Here is a 17,520-nt window from a genome sequence, read left to right as displayed (position 1 = left end):
TTCAAAAAGCGCTCCGGCGGGAAACGCGGCACCAGCGGCAGCGGGGTGCGGGTGCCGGGACTCCCCGGGCGGGGCGGCGGCGGCCTCGGTGATCCCCTGGCACCGGGAGCGGCCTCCGGGCGGCACCCCATCCTCAGGGATGCTGTTTCGAGCACCGGCCCCAAGGCACAGCCCCTGGCGAGCCTAACACCGCCCGGGGCTCGGCATGATGGACGGCACGGAGGTTCCCATGGCGGTCCCCATGGCTGTGCCCACGGCTGTGCCCACGGGTGTCCCCGCGCTGGCCACAGAGCCGAGGTTCGCCCAGCGCCTCAGGTGAGGGCATGGGGATGGCAGCCCTGTGCCGCTCCGGAGCAGCCGGAGCCTCTGGGGCTGGGAAGGGTGACTCCGCCTGGCCGTGCAGGCAGTGGCTGGAACAGGAGCGGCTCCTGGACGGGCGCTACGGGCTGCAGCGGGTGCCGGGGGGCCGCGTGGCCGTGCCGCTGCTGCCGGAGAAGCTGTCCCAGCTCTGCCTGCCCCGGGAGGTGCCGTGTGAGCTGCTCGGGATCCAGGTGAGCCCAGCCGCCCTGCCCCGAGCCCTGCCTGCGGCGGTGGTGCCCAGCCCGTGGCACGGCCCTGCCGCAGGACCCGTTCCCCTCCAGGGCCGCCCGCCGGCGCTCGCCGGCCCAGAGGCTGCGGGAGGAGCTGCGGCGGCTGCTGGGGCCCGGCTGGTCCGAGGAGCTGGAGCGGGACGTGCCGCACTCCTGGCAGAGGCACGGGGACCTGGTGCTGCTGAGCGAGGACAGCTTCAGGGCTGAGCCCTGGGAGAGGCTGGGTGAGGAGAGCAGGGCTGCCTCTCCCGGGAGAGGCTGGGTAAGGAGAGCAGGGCTCTCCCTGTCCCGGGAGAGGCTGGGTAAGGCCAGCAGGGCTGCCTGCCCCAGCCCAGCCCGGCCCACACCATCCCCGTCTCCCCGCTGCTGTGTTGCAGGCCCAGCGCTCTGGGAGACGGTCGCCAAAGCTTTGGGGGCCCGGCGGGTGGCCAGGCGAGGACGGGTGATGCCGGATGGGATGAGGAGCCCCAGGGTCACCCTGCTGCTGGGCCAGCACGGCTGGGTGGAGCACGTGGACAACGGCATCAGGTGGGCAGGAGCTGCAGGGTGCGGCTGGTGGGGAAAGGACTGCTCTCACTTTCTGCACGGGGTCTTCCAGGTACACCTTCGACGTGACCAAGTGCATGTTCTCCCCGGGAAACATCACCGAGAAGCTGCGTGTGGCCTCACTGCCCTGCTCCGGGGAGGTCGTGGTGGACCTCTATGCAGGTAATGGAGGAGGTGCTGATGGCATCCAGGTAGACATGAAATGTCATTTCCAGCTTATGAAAAATACTCAGGCTTAGAGCTCCTGTCTTATCTGTGAGCCCTGCAGCTATGCTGGCACTGCTGTCCTGCCTGTGTCCCTGTAGTCTCTGGACACTTAGGGTGTCCTGTTCTCAGGCTCTGTGCCTAGTGCTGCTTTGGGGAATCACCTCCAAATCACCCTGGGGATCCAGGGGAAAGATTTCACACTGTTTGTGATTAAGGAAGTTAGTCCTTCCCATTTGTGCCACACTGAAAGGACATGGCACCCACAAAACTGCTCTAGATTAATCAAACTAAACAGTAATATGGATGCTTCTGTAGAGCCAGGCAGGTCTCCACCTGATGGCCAAAGACTGAAGGTAAAATAAACCCCTCTAAACATTTTTCAAGGCAGATTTTGCTTTTGCAGAAGAGGGAAGGATAAATTTCCATTTTTCCAGTGTTTGGGCTTTCTCTGACCCAGAGCAAAGCAGACCTGGAGAGGCAGGGCGGCAGTGTGCATCCTGCCATGCCCTCGGGGAGGAGTGTAGGTCTCTGGAGGTCCCTGCCCTCAGCCACTGCCGCCTCCTGCCTGCAGGCATCGGCTATTTCACACTGCCCTTCCTGGTGCACGCGGGAGCCGCCTTTGTCCACGCCTGTGAGTGGAACAGCCACGCCGTGGAGGCCCTGCACAGGAGCCTGGTGCTGAATGGGGTGCGGGATCGCTGCCACATCCACTGCGGGGACAGCCGGCAGGTGAGCGCTGGGCCGGGCCAGGCCAGGCCGCGGGACCGCTCCTGCGGGCATCCAGTCACCTCTGCTCTGCCCCAGGCTGCATCCCCTCACCTCTGCTCTGTCCCCAGCTGCAGCTGCGGGACGTGGCCGACAGGGTGAACCTGGGGCTGATCCCCAGCTCGGAGGAAGGCTGGCCCGTGGCCTGCCGTGTCCTGAAGAAGGACACGGGTGGGGTTCTGCACATCCACCACAACGTGGAGACTCACCCAGCCACGCCACAGAGCGCGGTGCTGCTGGCTGAGCGGGGCTCTCCGGAGGCAGCCAGCCCTGGGGGAGAGGCACAGCACCCAGCACAGCATGGTGGGGAGGAGACTCTGGGGGCCAGGCTCAGGCCCGAGTGGCAGAGCTGGGCTGAAGGCACGGCCACACGCATCCAGGGGCTGCTGGCAGAGCTGCACGGGCGGCCGTGGCGCAGCAGCGTCCTGCACATCGAGCCGGTGAAGTCCTACGCGCCACACGTGCATCACCTCGTGCTGGACCTCGAGTGCCGGCCTGTGCTGCCTGTTTAGTGGGGCACGGGCACTGCTGGGGCTCCAGCTCCCTTGGGAGGGTGGCCAGCAGTGTCCTGCTGCCAGCCTGGAGGTGCCTTGTGTCCCCTAGTTCCCAGGCTGCAGCACTGCCCAGCAGTGCCTCCCCGTGCCCAGGGCACCCAGGGCTGTGCTCCCCATGGCGGATCCCGTCAGGATCCAGACAAGGGTGGAGCAAGCTGGGGCTCAGAGTGCCAGTGTTCTACCCTGGCTCTGCCAGTCCTGCCCAGGTCTTGGACACGTGGTAGCACATTGAGCCCCATTTTCACACAGGAGAGAGCCACAGAGTGCTGAGAAGCCTTGGGTTCCTGCTGGGTTCATTTCAGCAGGTCAGGGACAAGCTTTGTGCTTGTATTTACCAGCATGTTTTTTTAATGTACTGGAAGCAAGTCTGTTCATCTTGTTTGCTTCTTATTTTTTTTTTCAGAAATAAAGATGTTTCTCATCACCTTTTGTTGGTGTCCAGTTAAAACGTGAACACTGGTGCAAGCGTGGGGGTCTGGCCTGGGGACTTTGGGTCCTAGTGTGGTGTGTGGAGGGGCTCAGGGAGCAAAGCCTCTGTGGCACTGCCTGCCTGCAAGCCCAAAGCCCTCTACATCAGTTCTGTGCACTCCCTGTGGAGCGAACCCCTGCCCCAGGAGGAAGCTCCCGCTGGCCCTTTGAAGTCTCCGCGGTTTTTTCCACTGTGTCAGTGTCGCATCGCTTCCCATCCCCGGGGTGCGGCCGAAAGTGTGGGCAGAGCCGCGTCCTCTCGTTTGCCTCGGGGCTGCACCCAGGCGGCCTCCCCCGCTGTCCTGCGTGGCGAGCAGCCGCCGCCTCCCCTCGGGTGGAGCCCCTCGTCCCGGCCAGCCGCGTGCGCTCGGTTCCCCGGTGCCTGTGCAGGGGGCAGGGACCAGGCACCCTGCAGGACCCGTATCTCTGCCGCCAAGGACAAGGGCAGCGCTGGAGCCTTGCGGCGGGGACACCGCGGCCGCGGCCTGGGCTCCTCCTCGGGGCTGCCGGGGGTTCCCGCAGTTCGGTGTCGGTGCGCTCTGTGCTCTCCGGGACAGGCCGCCCACCCAGCCAGGGCACCGGGGAAAGGGCCCGCGGGACCGGAGCCGCAGCTCTGCCGGGGGTGCTGGGGCGGGAAGGGGCTGGGGGGCAGCGGGCACCGCCTCCCGCACGGGCCGCCCCGTCGGTGCTGCAGGTGCGGCCGGCACGGCTCCTTTAAGGCACCGGCACCGCCCTCCCCTCCCGGCTCCCCCTCCCGCTGCCGGGAGGCGCCGGCCGGAGCCGCTGCAGGTACCGGGATGAGCGGGGGGTCGGGCGGCGCTGTCCCGGCGGGGCAACCGGGGGATCCTCCCCTGGCGGGGCACCGGGGGTTCCTCCGCTGCGGGGGAGCCGGGGGTCCCTCTGTGGTCCGGGGGTCGAGCCGCGGTGTCCCCGGGCGGGGGCACTTCCCAGTCCCGGTGGCCGCGCTGGGAACGCGGTGCCCCCGGTCCCGGACCCCCTTTCCCCGAGAGAGGAGTCTGGGGTCCGTCCCGCCGCCGCCTCCTTCCCGAGGGACGCGGGAGCGCGGCTGCGGGGACGGGAAGGTCCCTCCCGCCGGTTCCGCCGAGCCGGGCGGGAGCGGGGAGCGGCTGCAGCCCCCGAACGAGCGCTCCGGCTCCGTCCCGGTGCCGCCGCTGCAGGCGGATCCTGTCCCTGCCGGCGGATCCTGTCCCTGCCGCGGGTCCTGGGGCGCGCCCGCTCCCGGCGGCTCCTCCGGCGGCTCCCGGGCAGCTCCGAGCCCCGGTGCGCTCCAGGGAGGGAGGGGCAGCCCGGAGCGGCTCCTTCCTGCCGGGGCTGCCGCGGGTGCTGGGCGGCAGCGCGGTCCCACGGAGCCGGCTGAGGTCACCGGGGCTGGCAGGCGGCCCGAGCCCGGCCCGGGGCAGGGCGGTGGGGCGGCGGGCGGGCCGGTGTCCCGGGTGCCCCGTCCGGCCCCGGCAGCGGGCACGGGGCACCTCAGCAGCTGGCACGTCCCTAGCTGGCAGCCGGTGAGCGCCAGGCAGCCCGGGTGGAGCGATGTCGGAGGCTGTGGACCTGTCCTTCCTGTCGGACGTGGAGCGAGATCTGATCCTGCAGGTCCTGCAGCGCGACGAGGAGCTCCGCAAGGCAGAGGAGAGGAGGATCAGGTGCGAGCGCGGCTGGAATTGCTTCCCCGCTCTGCTCTGGAAGCGGGCGATGAGTGGCAGTGAGGGTGACGGGTGTCCCCCCCGGGCCCCTCTGACCGCTCCTGGTGTGGCTCTGACAGGCGCCTGAAGAATGAGCTGCTGGAGATCCGGCGCAGGGGAGCCAAGCGGGGCAGCCAGCGCTACAGCGAGCGGACCTGCGCCCGCTGCCAGCAGAGCCTGGGCCGCCTCAGCCCCAAGGCCAACACCTGCCGGGGCTGCAACCACTTGGTGTGTCGGGACTGCCGCTCCTACAGCCCCAGCGGCTCCTGGCGCTGCAAAGTCTGCTCCAAGGAGGCGTGAGTAGCCTGGACAAGCAGCAGGGACATTCTGTACATCCATCCTGTCCCCTTCCTCCTCTCAGTTGCCTCAACTTGATACCCACGGCCAGCCTTTCCTGGCCTGGCTGCTTCTGCCCAGTGCAGGGCAGCTTGCTCTGCTGTAACTCCTGGGGAGGGTTCCCATGTTTGGGTGATGGAGAAATGGGTCCTACCCCACTCTTGTGTCTCCTTCATGTCCTGCTCCTTCACCCCCTGAGCTGACTGCAGCATCCCCCTGTGCCCCTTGCACAGCCTGTGTTTCAAGCATCCCAGGTTTCCTCCCTTTTGACCTCCCCTGTCCTACAAACAAAACTCTGCTTGCTCCCGTGTTTGCTGAGGATGTAGCTGAGCCTGTCAGCTGCCCGGTGAATGCTGGTCCCTGCCCAGTCACCTGCTGATTGTGCCCATTGTGCCAGCGTTGCTGGGTTGTGGCAGCACCCAGGGTGGGTTGGGGCACAGCAGACAGCCCTCCTGCCCCTGACTGCCCCACCACCCCTGGCCTGCAGGGAGCTGAAGAAGACAACGGGTGACTGGTTCTATGACCAGAGGGTGAACCGCTTCGCCAACCACCTGGGCAGCGACATGGTGCGGCTGTCCCTGCGGCACAGGCCGGCAGGTAGGGTGCCACAGCAGAGCCCTCTCCCCCAGCCCATGCTTCTGGGGTGCTCCAGCTTCCCCCAGTGCACCTCTGCCCAGTCTGGAGCTGCATTAGAGCACCTTCTGCTCCAGGCAATGGGTGAGCTTGGAGCAGTGCTCCTCCTGATGCCTCTCTGCTTCCAGCCAGCAAAAGAGAGACTGTGGGACAAACCCTGCTCCAGAAAGCCCAGCTCAGCGAGCCTAAAAGCTCCTCTGCAGCCCGGCAGCCGAGCCCCCCTGCGCCCCGGGAGGGGTCCAGGTAAGAATCCCTGCTGTCCCCCGTGCTCCAGCAGCGGCTCTCATCTGCTGCAGGTTTGAGAGCAATCTGCTGCCCCATGTGGATCATGGTGGCACAGGAGCTCTGTCAGACCGACCTCCTCGCCAAACAGGACATACCTGTGGTTTTGCTTGTCTGCAGTTTGTTTCCAGATGCCTCAGAGCCTCGGGATGGCAAAAGCGACACAGAGTCCATGGAAAACATGAGCCTGGACAGCTACAGACCTAGTCCTGCTGATGTGGGGGCCAGGTGAGAGGATCCTGGGGTGGGCTGTCCTTGGCAACACTGGCTGGCAGAGGATGGGACCTTCATCTGAAGTGTGTTTTTCTCAGCCTAGTGAGGGGAAGCTGGCTCCTCAGGCTGGCTGAAGCCTGTCCCTGGGCAGGAAGGTGCTCTGCTCCCAGGCTGCTGCAGGCAGCTCAAGTGGCATTTCCTGGCCAGCACTGTCTCTGCCAGCTGTGCCTGTGGCCTGGGACAGAGCTTTCTGTGTTTGCCACAGGAGGAACTCCCTGGAGAGAGCCATCCCTGGAAAACAGGCTGTTGGGCCAGCAGGACCTGCTGCCTCCAGCCTGACCCTCCCTGTGCGCTCCAAGAAGGCGTTCTCTGATGGACGGGTGCGTGACGCTGCTCCGGCAGGCTCAGCCCTGTCCTGGGGCGTGGGGCTGGGCACACACAGGGCTCCCAGCCCTGCCCTGCTCTGAGGGGACTCTTCCTGCCCAGGATGCCACCGTGGGGACCCGCAGCAGCACCTTGGCGGACGAGCAGGAAACGATATTCAAGAAGAACCCCCGGCGGGTGGTGAGGCCTGCGGGTGAGAGATGTGCGGGTGCTGACACGGCCAGGGTGGGCAGCTCCTGCTCCCTGGGCTGGGAAGGGCTTCCAGTGCAGCTGGGAGAGCCTGGGGCAGCCCCCTGGGCTCTGCTAGCCCTGCTCAGTGCCACTGTTCACCCCTCTCGTGCAGACTACACCAAGTCCGTGATCGACCTGCGCCCCGAGGACCTGGTGGGGGAAGGTGGCTCTCTGGGGGACAGGAGCAAGTCAGTGCCTGGCCTCAACATGGAGCTGGTGAGACCCTGAGTGCGGGGAGATGGCTGCCAGCTGGAGGAGCCGAGTGTCAGCTGGCTGTGCCCCTCACTGGCGGCTCGTCCCTGTCCTTGCAGGAGGAGGAGGAGGAGGACATCGATAACCTGGTGGAGATCCACCGGCAGCGCGTGGCCCGGGGCAGCATGCGCAGCGGCACCTCCTCGGTGAGCCAGGGGCATGGCCCTGCTCTGATCTGCTCTGGGAGGAGGGATGGAGAGAGGCAGTGCCAGAGGCTTGGGTGGGAGGGACGCAGGGCAGGCAGCTCCTGGAGGGAAGGGGAAAGGGCCTTGTGTGAGGGGGCTTGTTCCCCTAGAAGGGAATCAAAATGCAGAGACTCAGCTCTCTTCCAGTCTGCTGTGTGTGGCCATCCCCAGGCACGAGGAGGTGAGGGAGGCTGTGCAGAGGAGGCACAGGGAGTAACCTTGCTGAGGATGAGGAGGGCCTGTCAGGTGATGCTGTGCCAGCCCAGCCCTGCCTTGTCCTGCAGAGCACACTGGGCAGCATGGTCAGCATTTACAGCGAGGCCGGCGACTTTGGCAGCGTGGCTGTCACCGGGGGCATCTCCTTCTCCCTGAGCTACGAGGAGAAGACGCAGACCTTGTTCATCCACGTGAAGGAGTGTCGCCAGCTGGCCTTTGGGGACGAGGGCAGGAGGCGCTCCAACCCGTGAGAGCAGGGGGGCCATGGCTGCTGCCACCACTGGGGGTGCCCGGCTGGGTGGTGGGTGCCCACCAGAGATGGGAGCTGTAAGTGGGAGGGTCCTGGTGAGGCAGGAGGTCTGGGGCTGCCCTGGGGAGCTGGGAGGATGAATTGTGGGGGGCTTGTTAAGTGCTGCCTGTTCTCCCCTCAGCTATGTGAAGACCTACCTGCTGCCTGACAAATCCCGGCAAGGGAAGCGCAAAACGACCATCAAACGCAACACCATCAACCCCCTGTACAACGAGCTGCTGAAGGTGAGAGGGGCTGGGCTGGGCTGCTGCTGCTCAGGGATGCTGCTGGAACAAGCACGGGAGGGGTGAGCTCCTCACCCTGCAGTGGGTCTCTGCACTCCCAGCTGTGCCCTGGCTGTGCTGCCAGCCCCCAGTGCCACGGTGCGTGGAGGCACAGCTGCAGGTGTGACTGTGTCACACGACATGTCCCTGCTTCCTGGGGCATTCCCAGAGCAGGGGCATCCTGCTTACCCTGGGTGTTTCTTTCCAAGGGCTTCCTAGCCCTGGAGCCATGTTACAATGGCAGGAGGGAGGGAGGGCAGCAGCCACAGGGACAGAGATAAACTCTGGGCCCCGGGGCAGAGCACCTTGGCACTGCCCTTCACCATCCCTGCTGTGTGCCTGTCCCTGAGTCTGGCAGTGCAGCTCTGAGGCCAGGCACTCTTGCACAGCAGGAAGTGAGAGCTGTGGTTTGGTTTTCAGGCTCCCACAGCCAGATTTGCTGAGGTCTTGTGCTCTGACCACCTGAGGCTCTGTGGTCTGGCAGAGCTCTGCTGGTGGTGGGATGGCTGGGTGCTGTGAGTCCTGGCTGCAAGGGCTGGGAGAGCACAGGCTCCTTCCTGCACCTCTGCCCTGGGACTCTCAGGTTCTGGCAGGGATGGAAGGAAAGAGGAGCAGGCTCCTGTGCACATCCATTGTGCTCTGTCTCCTCTCGTGCTCGTGGGCTGATGGAGTTTGCCAGGCCTGCCCTGCCCTGCCCTGCCTGCTCACCAGTGGTTCTCTCTCTCTCTCGCTCTCCCCAGTATGAGATTAGCAGGTCCCTGCTGCTGGCGAGGACGCTGCAGTTCTCGGTGTGGCACCACGACCGCTTCGGCCGCAACACCTTCCTGGGGGAGGCAGAGGTGCCTCTGGGGGCCTGGAACTTGGAGAGCCACCTGGAGGAGTTCCTGCCCCTGCACGGCAAGGTGTGCCCCTGCTGCCCACAGCCCCCCTGCCTGCTCCTGCTGGGGTGCAGCCCTGGGTGGGCACAGGGGTGTGGAGACCTCAGCCGAGCATTGCCAAAGGCTTGTGCCAAATCAAATGTTTGGAGATAGAGAAACCCCAGATGCAGACAGCAGTGCTGTTGTAGTAAAAAAGGGAAAATCTGCCTTGAGCCTGGCTTCCCTCTCCTTGTCAGGTGATTGGGCCAGAATAAGATCCCAGAGGAGCTGTGCTGCACTGGTCATGCTGGGGAGGGTTGGCAGGCAATTGTGCCAGCTCAGCCACAGCTAGGAGAGGCCAAGTCCTTTGTCCCAGCCTGGGGAGGTGCTGCACACCAGGCTGTCACTGTGTGTGCCATGGCTCCGCTGCAGGGGTTGGTAATTCTCACCTCTTGGCAGATTGGGGCAGATGCTGCTGGTCTCCACCAGTACAAGGGGGAGCTGGTTGTCTCCATGAAGTACATCCCATCTGCCAAGCATCCTGGGGCTGGCAATGGCAGGAAAGGTGAGTGCTGAAGCTCTGGGATCAGTGTGGAGCCCTGCAGGGCCTGCTCCTGGCCGTGCAGGCTGGCTCTGGATGGGGTTTTTGGGTGGTGCCACTGCAGCTTTCTCTGCAAAGCTGCTCTGGCTGTCCTCAGGCTCCCTGAACCATCTCAGTACTTCCCTGGGGCTGGGCCACTGGGCCCTGCATGAAGCAATTTTGTCTGCCTTTGCCCTCAGCAGGCTGGGCCAATACAGGGGAAGGCAAGAGGAGATGCCAGTCCAGGCTCTGCACCTCCCTCTGGGATGAAGGATGCTCAGCAGGAACTTTCCAGAAGTTTGCAGTGGTAGAAATTAAATTGGATTAATTTCTACTGTGTTGGGTTTTTCCTAGGCAAAACAGGGGAAGGCGGTGAGCTCCAGGTGTGGATCAAAGAAGCCAAGAACCTGACAGCAGCCAAGTCAGGAGGGACCTCAGACAGCTTTGTCAAGGGGTGAGTGAGGGTCCTGGGGTGAGGAGGGCACTGTCCTTCCTGGCTGTATTCCCAAAGGAGGAGCAGGGTGTCACAGTCCTTCTTGCTGAGCCCTGCCAGGACAGGCAGGAGGGGGCTCCAGGCCAGGTCCTGGGGTGCTGAGGTACCCGTGTGCTGCTAACCAAGGGCTGCTCCCCCAGCTACCTCCTGCCACACAAGAACAAAGCCTCCAAGAGGAAGACGCCCGTGGTGAAGAAGACCCTGAACCCTCACTACAACCACACCTTTGTCTACAACGGCATCAAGGCCGAGGAGCTGCAGCACCTGTGCCTGGAGCTGACGGTCTGGGACCGGGAGCCGCTGTCCAGCAACGACTTCCTGGGGGGAGTGCGCCTGGGGGCGGGCACTGGTGAGAGCTGCACCCCTCACAGCCCTGGCACAGCAACCTGTGGGGCTGGGGATGGGCACTGGTGAGAGCTGCACCACTCATACCCGGGCACAGCAGGGGCTGTGCTGCGGGCACCAGGCTGCCCCAGCAGCCACCTCTGCCCTCCCTTTCCCAGGCATGAGCAACGGGCAGGCTGTGGACTGGATGGACTCGACGGGCGAGGAGCTGAACCTGTGGCAGAAGATGTGCCAGTACCCGGGCTCCTGGGCAGAGGGGACGCTCCAGCTGCGCTCCACCATGGCCAGGCTGGGGCCCTAGGCTGTGGCACCAGGGCCGGCACCGCTGTTGGGAGCCACGCTCGCTGCACAGCCTGGCAAGGCAGCCAAACATGTGCTGGGTTTTTTTCTTATACTTTAATAAACATGACGTTCTCTAAACAGGCTTGGGCAGAAAGTCTTCTTGGCCAAGCTTCATTTAAAGCTTCATTTTCCCCTTGTCATAAGCCTTGTACCAGATTTCAGGCTGAACTGCAGTTCGTGTGAACCCTCCCTTCTTCTCCCCTGGGCAAAATGCTTTTAAATGTCATTGTGTTTTTATTTCTTCCCATTCTTTTTCCTACCACCCTGTTCCAGAGTCTGCTCTCTGCTTGTCCTCTCCACCCTGTTCCCCATGCAGAGCCCAGCCCCAGCTGCAGCACTGGGTGGATGGAGCTGTGTGGGGTCAGCCTGGGGGTTTGGGGATTGTGGTCTCCAGGAAACATTTGTTCCCCAGGCCTCTCAGTGACACATGTGCCAGCACTGACTTTTTATACAAATCTATTTATTTCAACTTCATATTCTACTGCCAAAGCAGTTCCCAGAAAGGGTTCCCCGTGGGTGGTGGCCGAGGGAGTGAGTGCCAGGGGAGATGGCAAGCCCTTGAGGGTGGACTGCACGCTGGCTGGCTGCTGTGGGCTCTGCTGAGCGTGGGGCCATTGGCTTTTAATCAGGGCTTTCAGAGTGGGGGGCATCGGGTCCAGGTTGTGCAGAGGGTGAGCTGTGGCGAGGCTGAAGCTGCTGTGCTAGAGGCTGTCGCACTGCTGGCTGGCCTGCGCTGCCATGCTCCTGGCTCCCCCTGCCCTGGATTCGAGCAGGGGCCCTCCAGCGTCTCCCAGCAGGGTCCTGTTGGGCTGAACCATGGCCCAGCTGGAAACAGCCCCTGGCCTGGGCAGGGGACACTGCTGGCACACAGCCCCTGCTCACCTGTGTTCCGTGTGCCAGAGCAGCCAGGGAGGGCTCCCCTTGCCCCGAGCCCCCTGGCACCCTGCTCCGGCTCTGCAGCGGGCACTGGGAGAGCAGCGAGGGCGGTGTCCAGGGCGGGTCACTCGCAGGGGTCCCCGCTCTGTGCCCGCCGCGCCGCCTCCCGCTCGCTCAGCAGGTACGTGTCGATGAACACGAACAGCTCGTCGGGGCTCACCGGGGAGATGTAGCGCTCGCGGTCTGTGCCCGCCTTGTCCAGCAGCACGGCGTTGAAGTGCGAGCGTGTGAGGTGCAGGTAGCGCCTGCAGGTGCGAGGCGTGGCTGCTCAGGGCGCTGGGCCTGCCCGCCCCGCAGCCGCGCTCAGGTTCTCCTGCAGAGGAGCTCCCATCCCTTCCTGGTGCCGCTGCACTCAGACTTGCAGGGTTCCCCTGCTGCACGAACCCTCCGGTGCAGCACAAAGGGGCCGTTCGTGAACCCAGCTGCCACCTCGTGCTTTGCCATCGCTAGAGGCATTCCCGTTCCCCGTCCCCTTGTGCAGGCCCCACCTGCCCTACCTGAGCTCCTCGATGATGCCCAGGGCCAGCCGGTGCTCCCGGATGCGCCCCACCTCGTGCGGGGGCTGTCCCAGCAGCTCCACGATGGTGACGTGCCGCAGGTCCAGCCCGCAGGCAGCTTGCTGTGGAGGGGGCAGTGAGGGGTGCTGGCTGTGCAGCTGGGCCGGGGGGCAGCAGGCACCTGTGCTCACCTGCAGCATGGAGATCTGCATCTTGTAGTAGCGGTTCGAGGGGTCGGGGGCCGAGATGACCAAGAGGCGGCGCTTCTCGTGGAACTGATCCAGCAGGCTGGCGGCCGAGCTCACGTCCGTGTTGATCTGCATGGCTGGGGCACGACACGAGTGTGCGGGGAGGTGCCATGGTGCCCCCCGTCACCCCTCGGACCCACAGGGCAGCACCCAAAGCTCTGCCCGAGTCCTGCCCTGCACTTACGGGCACAGAGGGGCTGGGAGCCCGTCCACTGCTGGCTGGACTGGCACACCCGCAGGGAGGTGCCCTGCCGCTCGAAGCCCCCGTCGCACAGGTACTCGCAGGTGGCGCCGTAGTTGTTGCCGTCGGAGGTGCAGGAGATGTACCCGTTCTGCGGGGGCTTGAGGACAGGGCAGCGCCTCACTGCGGAGGGAGAAGGTGCCTGAGGGTGGGTGCTGGGTGCCCTGCAGCGGCACCAGCGCAGGCTGCAGCCGGGGCAGCCCCGAGCGCCCCCGGCAGCGCTCTCACCGTGGACGCGGATGCTGAACTTGCAGCTGGCGCGGTTGTAAGCCTGGTCGTGGGCGGTGTAGCGGATCACATGCTCTCCTGCGGGGAACTCCGAGCCGGGCTCCGGGCCCCGCAGCGTCACCCTGACCCAACAGACCGGTTTGTCCATTGGCACCCCGGGTACAGCCCGCAGCCCAGCTGGCAGTGCCCGCAGCCCCCGCTGGCAGTGCCTGGCACGGCCCGCAGCCCAGCTGGCAGTGCCCGCAGCATCCCTGCCCTCACCTCTTGATGACACCGTCAGCAGAGTCCCTGACCCGGGGCGGGTCCCAGTACACGGTGGCCGTCAGCTTGCCCGGCTCTGCTATGCGCTCCCGGGAGTCTGGGCAGCGGATCTTGGGGGGCTCCAGGTCTGCCAGAGGGAGAAAGGGATCCATGGAACCTGTGGGTGCCCTGGCTGAGCTGTGAGAGCAGTGTTGAACCACCCCAGAGCCTCGGAGCCACCCGGAGCTGCTGTAAAGCCAGTGCCGGGTGCCCCAGAGCCGGGCTGGTGCCTGTGCTTCAGGGCTAACGGCACTGCGGGGACAGGGACAGGGGTCCCGAGGGAGAGAGGAGCAGGAATGCCCGGGTTGGCTGTGGGGTGACACCTGCAGGCACCCCAGGCACGGGTGATGAGCCCCTGTGTGCCCCAGCAGTGCGGAGAGAGAATTTACCTACACAAGGGGAGAATTCACCGACACAGGATGAGGATTCACCTAACACGGGGTGAGGATTTACCTACACAGACTGGCTCGCTGCCGCTCCAGCGCCCATCCTCCATGCAGACGCGGCTCCGGTCGCCCTCCAGCTGGTAGCCGGGCTGGCAGGTGTAGTCGCAGCGGGAATCCATCTGCACGCCTGCCGAGCACACGTAGGAGCCCCGCAGCACGGCGGGCAGCACGTGGCACCGGATTTCTGGGATGGAGAGAGCAGAGAGGGCAGGGAAGCGGCTGCGGGCCGTGCGGGTGGGCAGAGCCCCAGGGCTGGGGGCTGTGGGGATGCTGACAGGACACACTCACGTCGGCAGTAGGCCATCCCCGACCAGTGGCGGCTGGGCAGGCACTGCACGGCGCTCGGGCCCACCAGGCGGTAGCCGCGGGCGCAGCTCAGCTCGCAGCGCGTCCCCAGGCTGCTGCGGTACGAGCTGCCCCGCGGGGAGTAGCAGGTGGCCTCTCCGCGGTGGATGCTGAGCGTGGCGCACCACTGGGGCACTGCGGGAGAGCGGGCAGCTGACGGAGCGATCTGCAGTGCCTCGGTGGCCCCGCGAGGACGCAGAGGGTGGGCTGGGCGCTGTTACCTCGGCGGTAATCCAGGGCGGGCTCAGGCGGGGGTTCCTCTGCGTACACCTCGTTGGTGTGGCTCTCCAGGTAGTAGCCAGAGCCTGGCGGGAAGGAAGAGACGAGCAGGCTGCGGGGCAGCTCATGGCTGCAAAGCGTCCCGCGGCTGCCAAGGAGCAATCCCAGCCCCGGGCAGAGCCTGTCCTTGGGGCTGCTGTCAAGGGTTAAAGCGGGCAGACGGGAGCGCAGTCCCCGGTGGCACGGAGGGCGCTGGCACCAGCCGCAGACTAAACAGCGGCAGCCGCGGTTGTGGCAGGAAACGGGCGCTGGCGCGGAGTGGGCTGGCACCGACCCCCAGCTTCTGCTGCCGGGAAGCCCTTCCACCGCTCCCATGGCACCGCCGCTGCCACGGGGCATCCCCAGGGAGGGAAGAAAGCTGCTCTTTCTTGCCCTTATCTGCCCTTGCCTGCCCTTGTCTGCCCTTTCCTGTCTGTACCTGCGCTTTCCTGTCCTTTCCTGCCCGTTTCCTCTCCCAGGAAGGGATGGCGAGCCCGCTGCCCGGCCCGGGGCTGCTGGGGGTGCAGCCCCCTGCCCGTTCTCCAGGGGAGGATGGAGCTGCTGGAGGGGCTGGGCCGGAGATGCGGGCCCCTGGCCAGCCGTGCTGCGCAGGGGGGCCTGAGGACAGCCCTGTGCCATCCTTGCGGGCCTCTCTGTCCCTTCACGGGCACGGTGCTCGCGGTGGGGATGGGGCCGTGCAGGGGCCAGGCTGCCGTCCTTGCCCGCGGCCCCTCGGCGCCTCGGCCGGCCGCGGCATTCCCCAGCACTGAGCTCACGTTTCCGCCGCGTTTCCGCCGGCCCCCGCCGGCGCTGCCCCCTCCTCGCCGCCCGCCCGGCGCTCGGCGCTGCCCTGGGCACGGGGATGCTCGTTCTGGGCACCCCCAAAGGCGGCAGCCCCGCCGCGCCTGCACCGTGTCCCCCCGTCCCTGCCCCGTTTTGGGAAGGGGATATCCGCCGGGGCAGCCCGAGCAGGAGCCCTCCCGTCACGGGCAGGAAACTCCATTACGGATCTTCCCAAAGTGAACTTCACTGTGGAGCGGCTCCCCCGAGCCCGCCCGTTCCACAGCGCCTTTATCCAGCTGCCCGTTCACGCTGCCGTGGTTCCTCGGGGAGCAGAGGGGAGGGACGGCGCCGTGGGGATGGATCCGTGACCTGGGGAACGAAGCTGTTTGTGCGGAGGCTGCCAAGACTCCGGCTGGGGCCTGGGGACAGAGTGCAGCGTGTCCCCGCAGCAGATGTGCCATTTAAGGGTGATGTTCCCTTCCTCTGCCAGTGCTGCCTTTTCCTTCTCACCTGGGACCGGCTCATCCCCGCCGCGCTGGGCAGGAGCATCCATCCTCAGGCGTGCTGCCGCATGGCCAGGGAGGGGATGGGAGCAGGGAGGGGAAATCACCCCAAACAAAGCCCGTGAGCTGCTCGCCCAGCCATGGGTTGGTCGGGAGCGTGGGCTCGGTCCAGCACACATCTGCGGCCCCGCGGGAGCCGGCAGTCAGCGGCGGGCGGGGTGTGAGGAAGGCAGGCTGGCGTTCTGCTCCTCCCTGGGTGCCTGCCAGCACCCCCTCGGTTCCTGCCTGTACCCGGAGCTCACCCGCACAGCCTCCCCATTCCTCGGGCACCGATGCTCCCCCGGCATCGCTTTCCCGGGACCCTCCATCCCTTCCCACCAGGAGCCCTCAGCAGGAGCGGGACCGCGCACGCTGCCGCCCCCGGGAGCCCGCGGTGCCCGCGGTGCCCGCACTCACCTTCGTGCCACGTGGATGACACCAGCCTGGCGAGGGCCAGCAGCAGCACCGGGGCTGCCATGCCGCGCCGGGCTGCCCTGCGCCGTGCTGGGGCCGGGAGCGGCCGCGGGCCCTGGCGGGGATGGAGCGGGGCTGGAGGCAGGGGGACGCCCCCTCTGCCGCCTTGTCACCGCACAGAGGTCTGGCCCTCCTGCCTGGCCGCTCCGCTTCTGCTGAGCAAACTTACTCTCCCCCTTGGCTGCCCATCCCAAACATTCAAAAGCCGTGAGTCAGGCCCAAAATGATGAGATTGTAAAAAATAATAAATCCCAGGATCTCCCGTTTTCCGACGTGACTCCTGCTTCTCCGGGGCTTTAAAAAGTTGTAAGAGGCTTTCTCCTGCGAGCAGAAGAGCCAGGAGCCTGTTTGCACACAGGAGAGAGCCAAGCCGAGCCCGTGCCAGCCCTGACGGGCTCCGGGAACGCGGGGCCTGCAGGGGCGAGCAGCAAACCGCAGGAGCCAGGTCCCCTTTCCCACCCCCTGCCGAAGGGAGGGAGGGGAGGAGGGAGGGAGGAGAGACCCCGCTGCAGACGGAAGGCTCCGAGAAAAGCGCTTCCAGCTGGGGTCTGTTCCCTGCCGCAGCCCGGCCCCCGAGGAACAGGGACCGCAGCGCTTTGGCAGGGGCCGCTGGGGTCGGGCAGGAGGGCAGGAGCCGGGCATGGGGCTGGGGCTCCGCTGGGGTCGGGCAGGAGCCGGGCATGGGGCTCCGCGGGGCAGGAGCCGGGGCCGCTGGGGTCGGGCAGGAGGGCAGGAGTCGGGCATGGGGCTGGGGCTCCGCGGGACAGGGAGGGCAGGAGCCGGGGCCGGTGGGGTCGGTGGGGTCGGGCAGGCGGGGCAGGAGCCGGGGCTGGGGCTCCGTTGGGCAGAGAGAAGCCAGGGATGGGCTGGCACGGACAAGTAGGAGCGCTCCGTGGGGTGTGCCAGGGGGGACGTGCTGTTCTCTCAATGGGCTAATTAATTATGTGGCGGCCAGGCTGGGAGCGCGCTAATTAATGACTGTCCCGGCAGGAGAGGGCAGCCGGGAGGGGCTGCTGCTGCCGGGGTGGGGGGTCCGCAGCCTCCGCAGGCCGGGGACACCCCGGGACACCCCCGGACACCCCCGGCAGGGCTCAGCCCGCGGAGCGCAGGAAGCCCGGCGCTGTTGGCGTGCTGGCAGTGCCTTGTGCCGGGCGCGGGGTGGCTGTCCCGCTGGACACCTGGACACGGCGTGGGGCACGGCAGGGCTGCAGCAGGAGAACAGGGACTGGCGCTGGCTGGCACCGCGCAGGAGGTGGCACAGGCACGGGACAGGCGGGAGGTGGCACCGTGGAGGCAGGGAATGATGGCAGGGGTCGGGCAAGGGGTGGCACGGGGTGGCACAGTGTGGCACGGGACAGGCGGGAGGTGGCAGCGGGTGGCGCCAGGCAGGTAGGAAGTGGCATGAGGCAAGCAGGGGGTGACACCGGCAGGCGGTGGCACGGGGGAGGCAGTGGGTGGCACTGGAGAGAG

At 66.1% G+C, this 17,520-nt stretch overlaps 3 protein-coding genes across 4 annotated transcripts; 2 read left to right on the top strand and 1 right to left on the bottom strand.

Moving 5' to 3' along the window:
• The first annotated feature begins 18 nt into the window (after positions 1 to 18).
• Positions 19 to 3,091, top strand: TRMT12 (tRNA methyltransferase 12 homolog). The gene is made up of 7 exons (XM_074551402.1): positions 19 to 315; positions 404 to 551; positions 625 to 814; positions 968 to 1,118; positions 1,189 to 1,298; positions 1,915 to 2,072; positions 2,180 to 3,091. The coding sequence occupies exons 1-7, from the start codon at positions 206 to 208 to the stop codon at positions 2,618 to 2,620; spliced, it is 1,308 nt and encodes a 435-aa protein (XP_074407503.1). The 5' UTR covers positions 19 to 205; the 3' UTR covers positions 2,621 to 3,091.
• Positions 3,092 to 3,768: 677 nt separating this feature from the next.
• Positions 3,769 to 10,830, top strand: SYTL4 (synaptotagmin like 4). Its single transcript, XM_074551543.1, has 17 exons — positions 3,769 to 3,919; positions 4,644 to 4,791; positions 4,911 to 5,126; positions 5,654 to 5,763; positions 5,928 to 6,042; positions 6,202 to 6,309; positions 6,560 to 6,674; positions 6,781 to 6,871; positions 7,022 to 7,125; positions 7,221 to 7,307; positions 7,631 to 7,809; positions 7,994 to 8,096; positions 8,876 to 9,037; positions 9,452 to 9,557; positions 9,927 to 10,026; positions 10,206 to 10,414; positions 10,569 to 10,830. Exons 2-17 carry the CDS (start codon positions 4,682 to 4,684, stop codon positions 10,709 to 10,711), a joined length of 2,058 nt encoding a protein of 685 aa, XP_074407644.1. The 5' UTR covers positions 3,769 to 3,919; positions 4,644 to 4,681; the 3' UTR covers positions 10,712 to 10,830.
• Positions 10,831 to 11,101: 271 nt separating this feature from the next.
• On the bottom strand, positions 11,102 to 16,749 carry SRPX2 (sushi repeat containing protein X-linked 2). 2 transcript variants are annotated; one of them, XM_074551691.1, is made up of 10 exons: positions 15,994 to 16,749; positions 14,215 to 14,298; positions 13,937 to 14,128; positions 13,656 to 13,832; positions 13,164 to 13,290; positions 12,903 to 13,024; positions 12,618 to 12,797; positions 12,377 to 12,510; positions 12,186 to 12,307; positions 11,102 to 11,933 (listed from the first exon to the last, which is right to left on the bottom strand). In XM_074551691.1, the coding sequence occupies exons 1-10, from the start codon at positions 16,052 to 16,054 to the stop codon at positions 11,753 to 11,755; spliced, it is 1,380 nt and encodes a 459-aa protein (XP_074407792.1). In that variant the 5' UTR covers positions 16,055 to 16,749; the 3' UTR covers positions 11,102 to 11,752. The 2 variants fall into 2 exon arrangements, with proteins under 2 accessions (XP_074407792.1, XP_074407790.1); XM_074551689.1 differs by lacking the exon at positions 15,994 to 16,749 and having other exon boundaries at positions 14,215 to 14,673.
• Between the last annotated feature and the right edge of the window lie 771 nt (positions 16,750 to 17,520).

This window comes from Zonotrichia albicollis, chromosome 14 (assembly GCF_047830755.1).
Source record: "Zonotrichia albicollis isolate bZonAlb1 chromosome 14, bZonAlb1.hap1, whole genome shotgun sequence".
Classification (NCBI taxonomy): domain Eukaryota; kingdom Metazoa; phylum Chordata; class Aves; order Passeriformes; family Passerellidae; genus Zonotrichia; species Zonotrichia albicollis.
The sequence above is the reverse complement of the archived record's forward strand: the minus strand, read 5'-3'. Positions and strand labels throughout refer to the sequence as shown.

Bases quoted from the DNA above. Each gene is read 5' to 3' on its own strand.
- TRMT12 (XM_074551402.1), top strand. From the start codon at position 206: ATGATGGACGGCACGGAGGTTCCCATGGCGGTCCCCATGGCTGTGCCC. The intron at 316-403 runs GTGAGGGCATGG...CTGGCCGTGCAG, and splicing joins AGGTTCGCCCAGCGCCTCAG to GCAGTGGCTGGAACAGGAGC. The intron at 1,299-1,914 runs GTAATGGAGGAG...TCCTGCCTGCAG, and splicing joins CGTGGTGGACCTCTATGCAG to GCATCGGCTATTTCACACTG.
- SYTL4 (XM_074551543.1), top strand. From the start codon at position 4,682: ATGTCGGAGGCTGTGGACCTGTCCTTCCTGTCGGACGTGGAGCGAGAT. The intron at 5,127-5,653 runs GTGAGTAGCCTG...CCTGGCCTGCAG, and splicing joins AAAGTCTGCTCCAAGGAGGC to GGAGCTGAAGAAGACAACGG. The intron at 6,872-7,021 runs GTGAGAGATGTG...CCTCTCGTGCAG, and splicing joins GCGGGTGGTGAGGCCTGCGG to ACTACACCAAGTCCGTGATC.
- SRPX2 (XM_074551689.1), bottom strand. From the start codon at position 14,611: ATGCCCCGTGGCAGCGGCGGTGCCATGGGAGCGGTGGAAGGGCTTCCC. The intron at 13,025-13,163 runs GTGAGGGCAGGG...CTGTTGGGTCAG, and splicing joins GCTGACGGTGTCATCAAGAG to GGTGACGCTGCGGGGCCCGG. The intron at 12,798-12,902 runs GTGAGAGCGCTG...CTCCCTCCGCAG, and splicing joins GTTCAGCATCCGCGTCCACG to TGAGGCGCTGCCCTGTCCTC.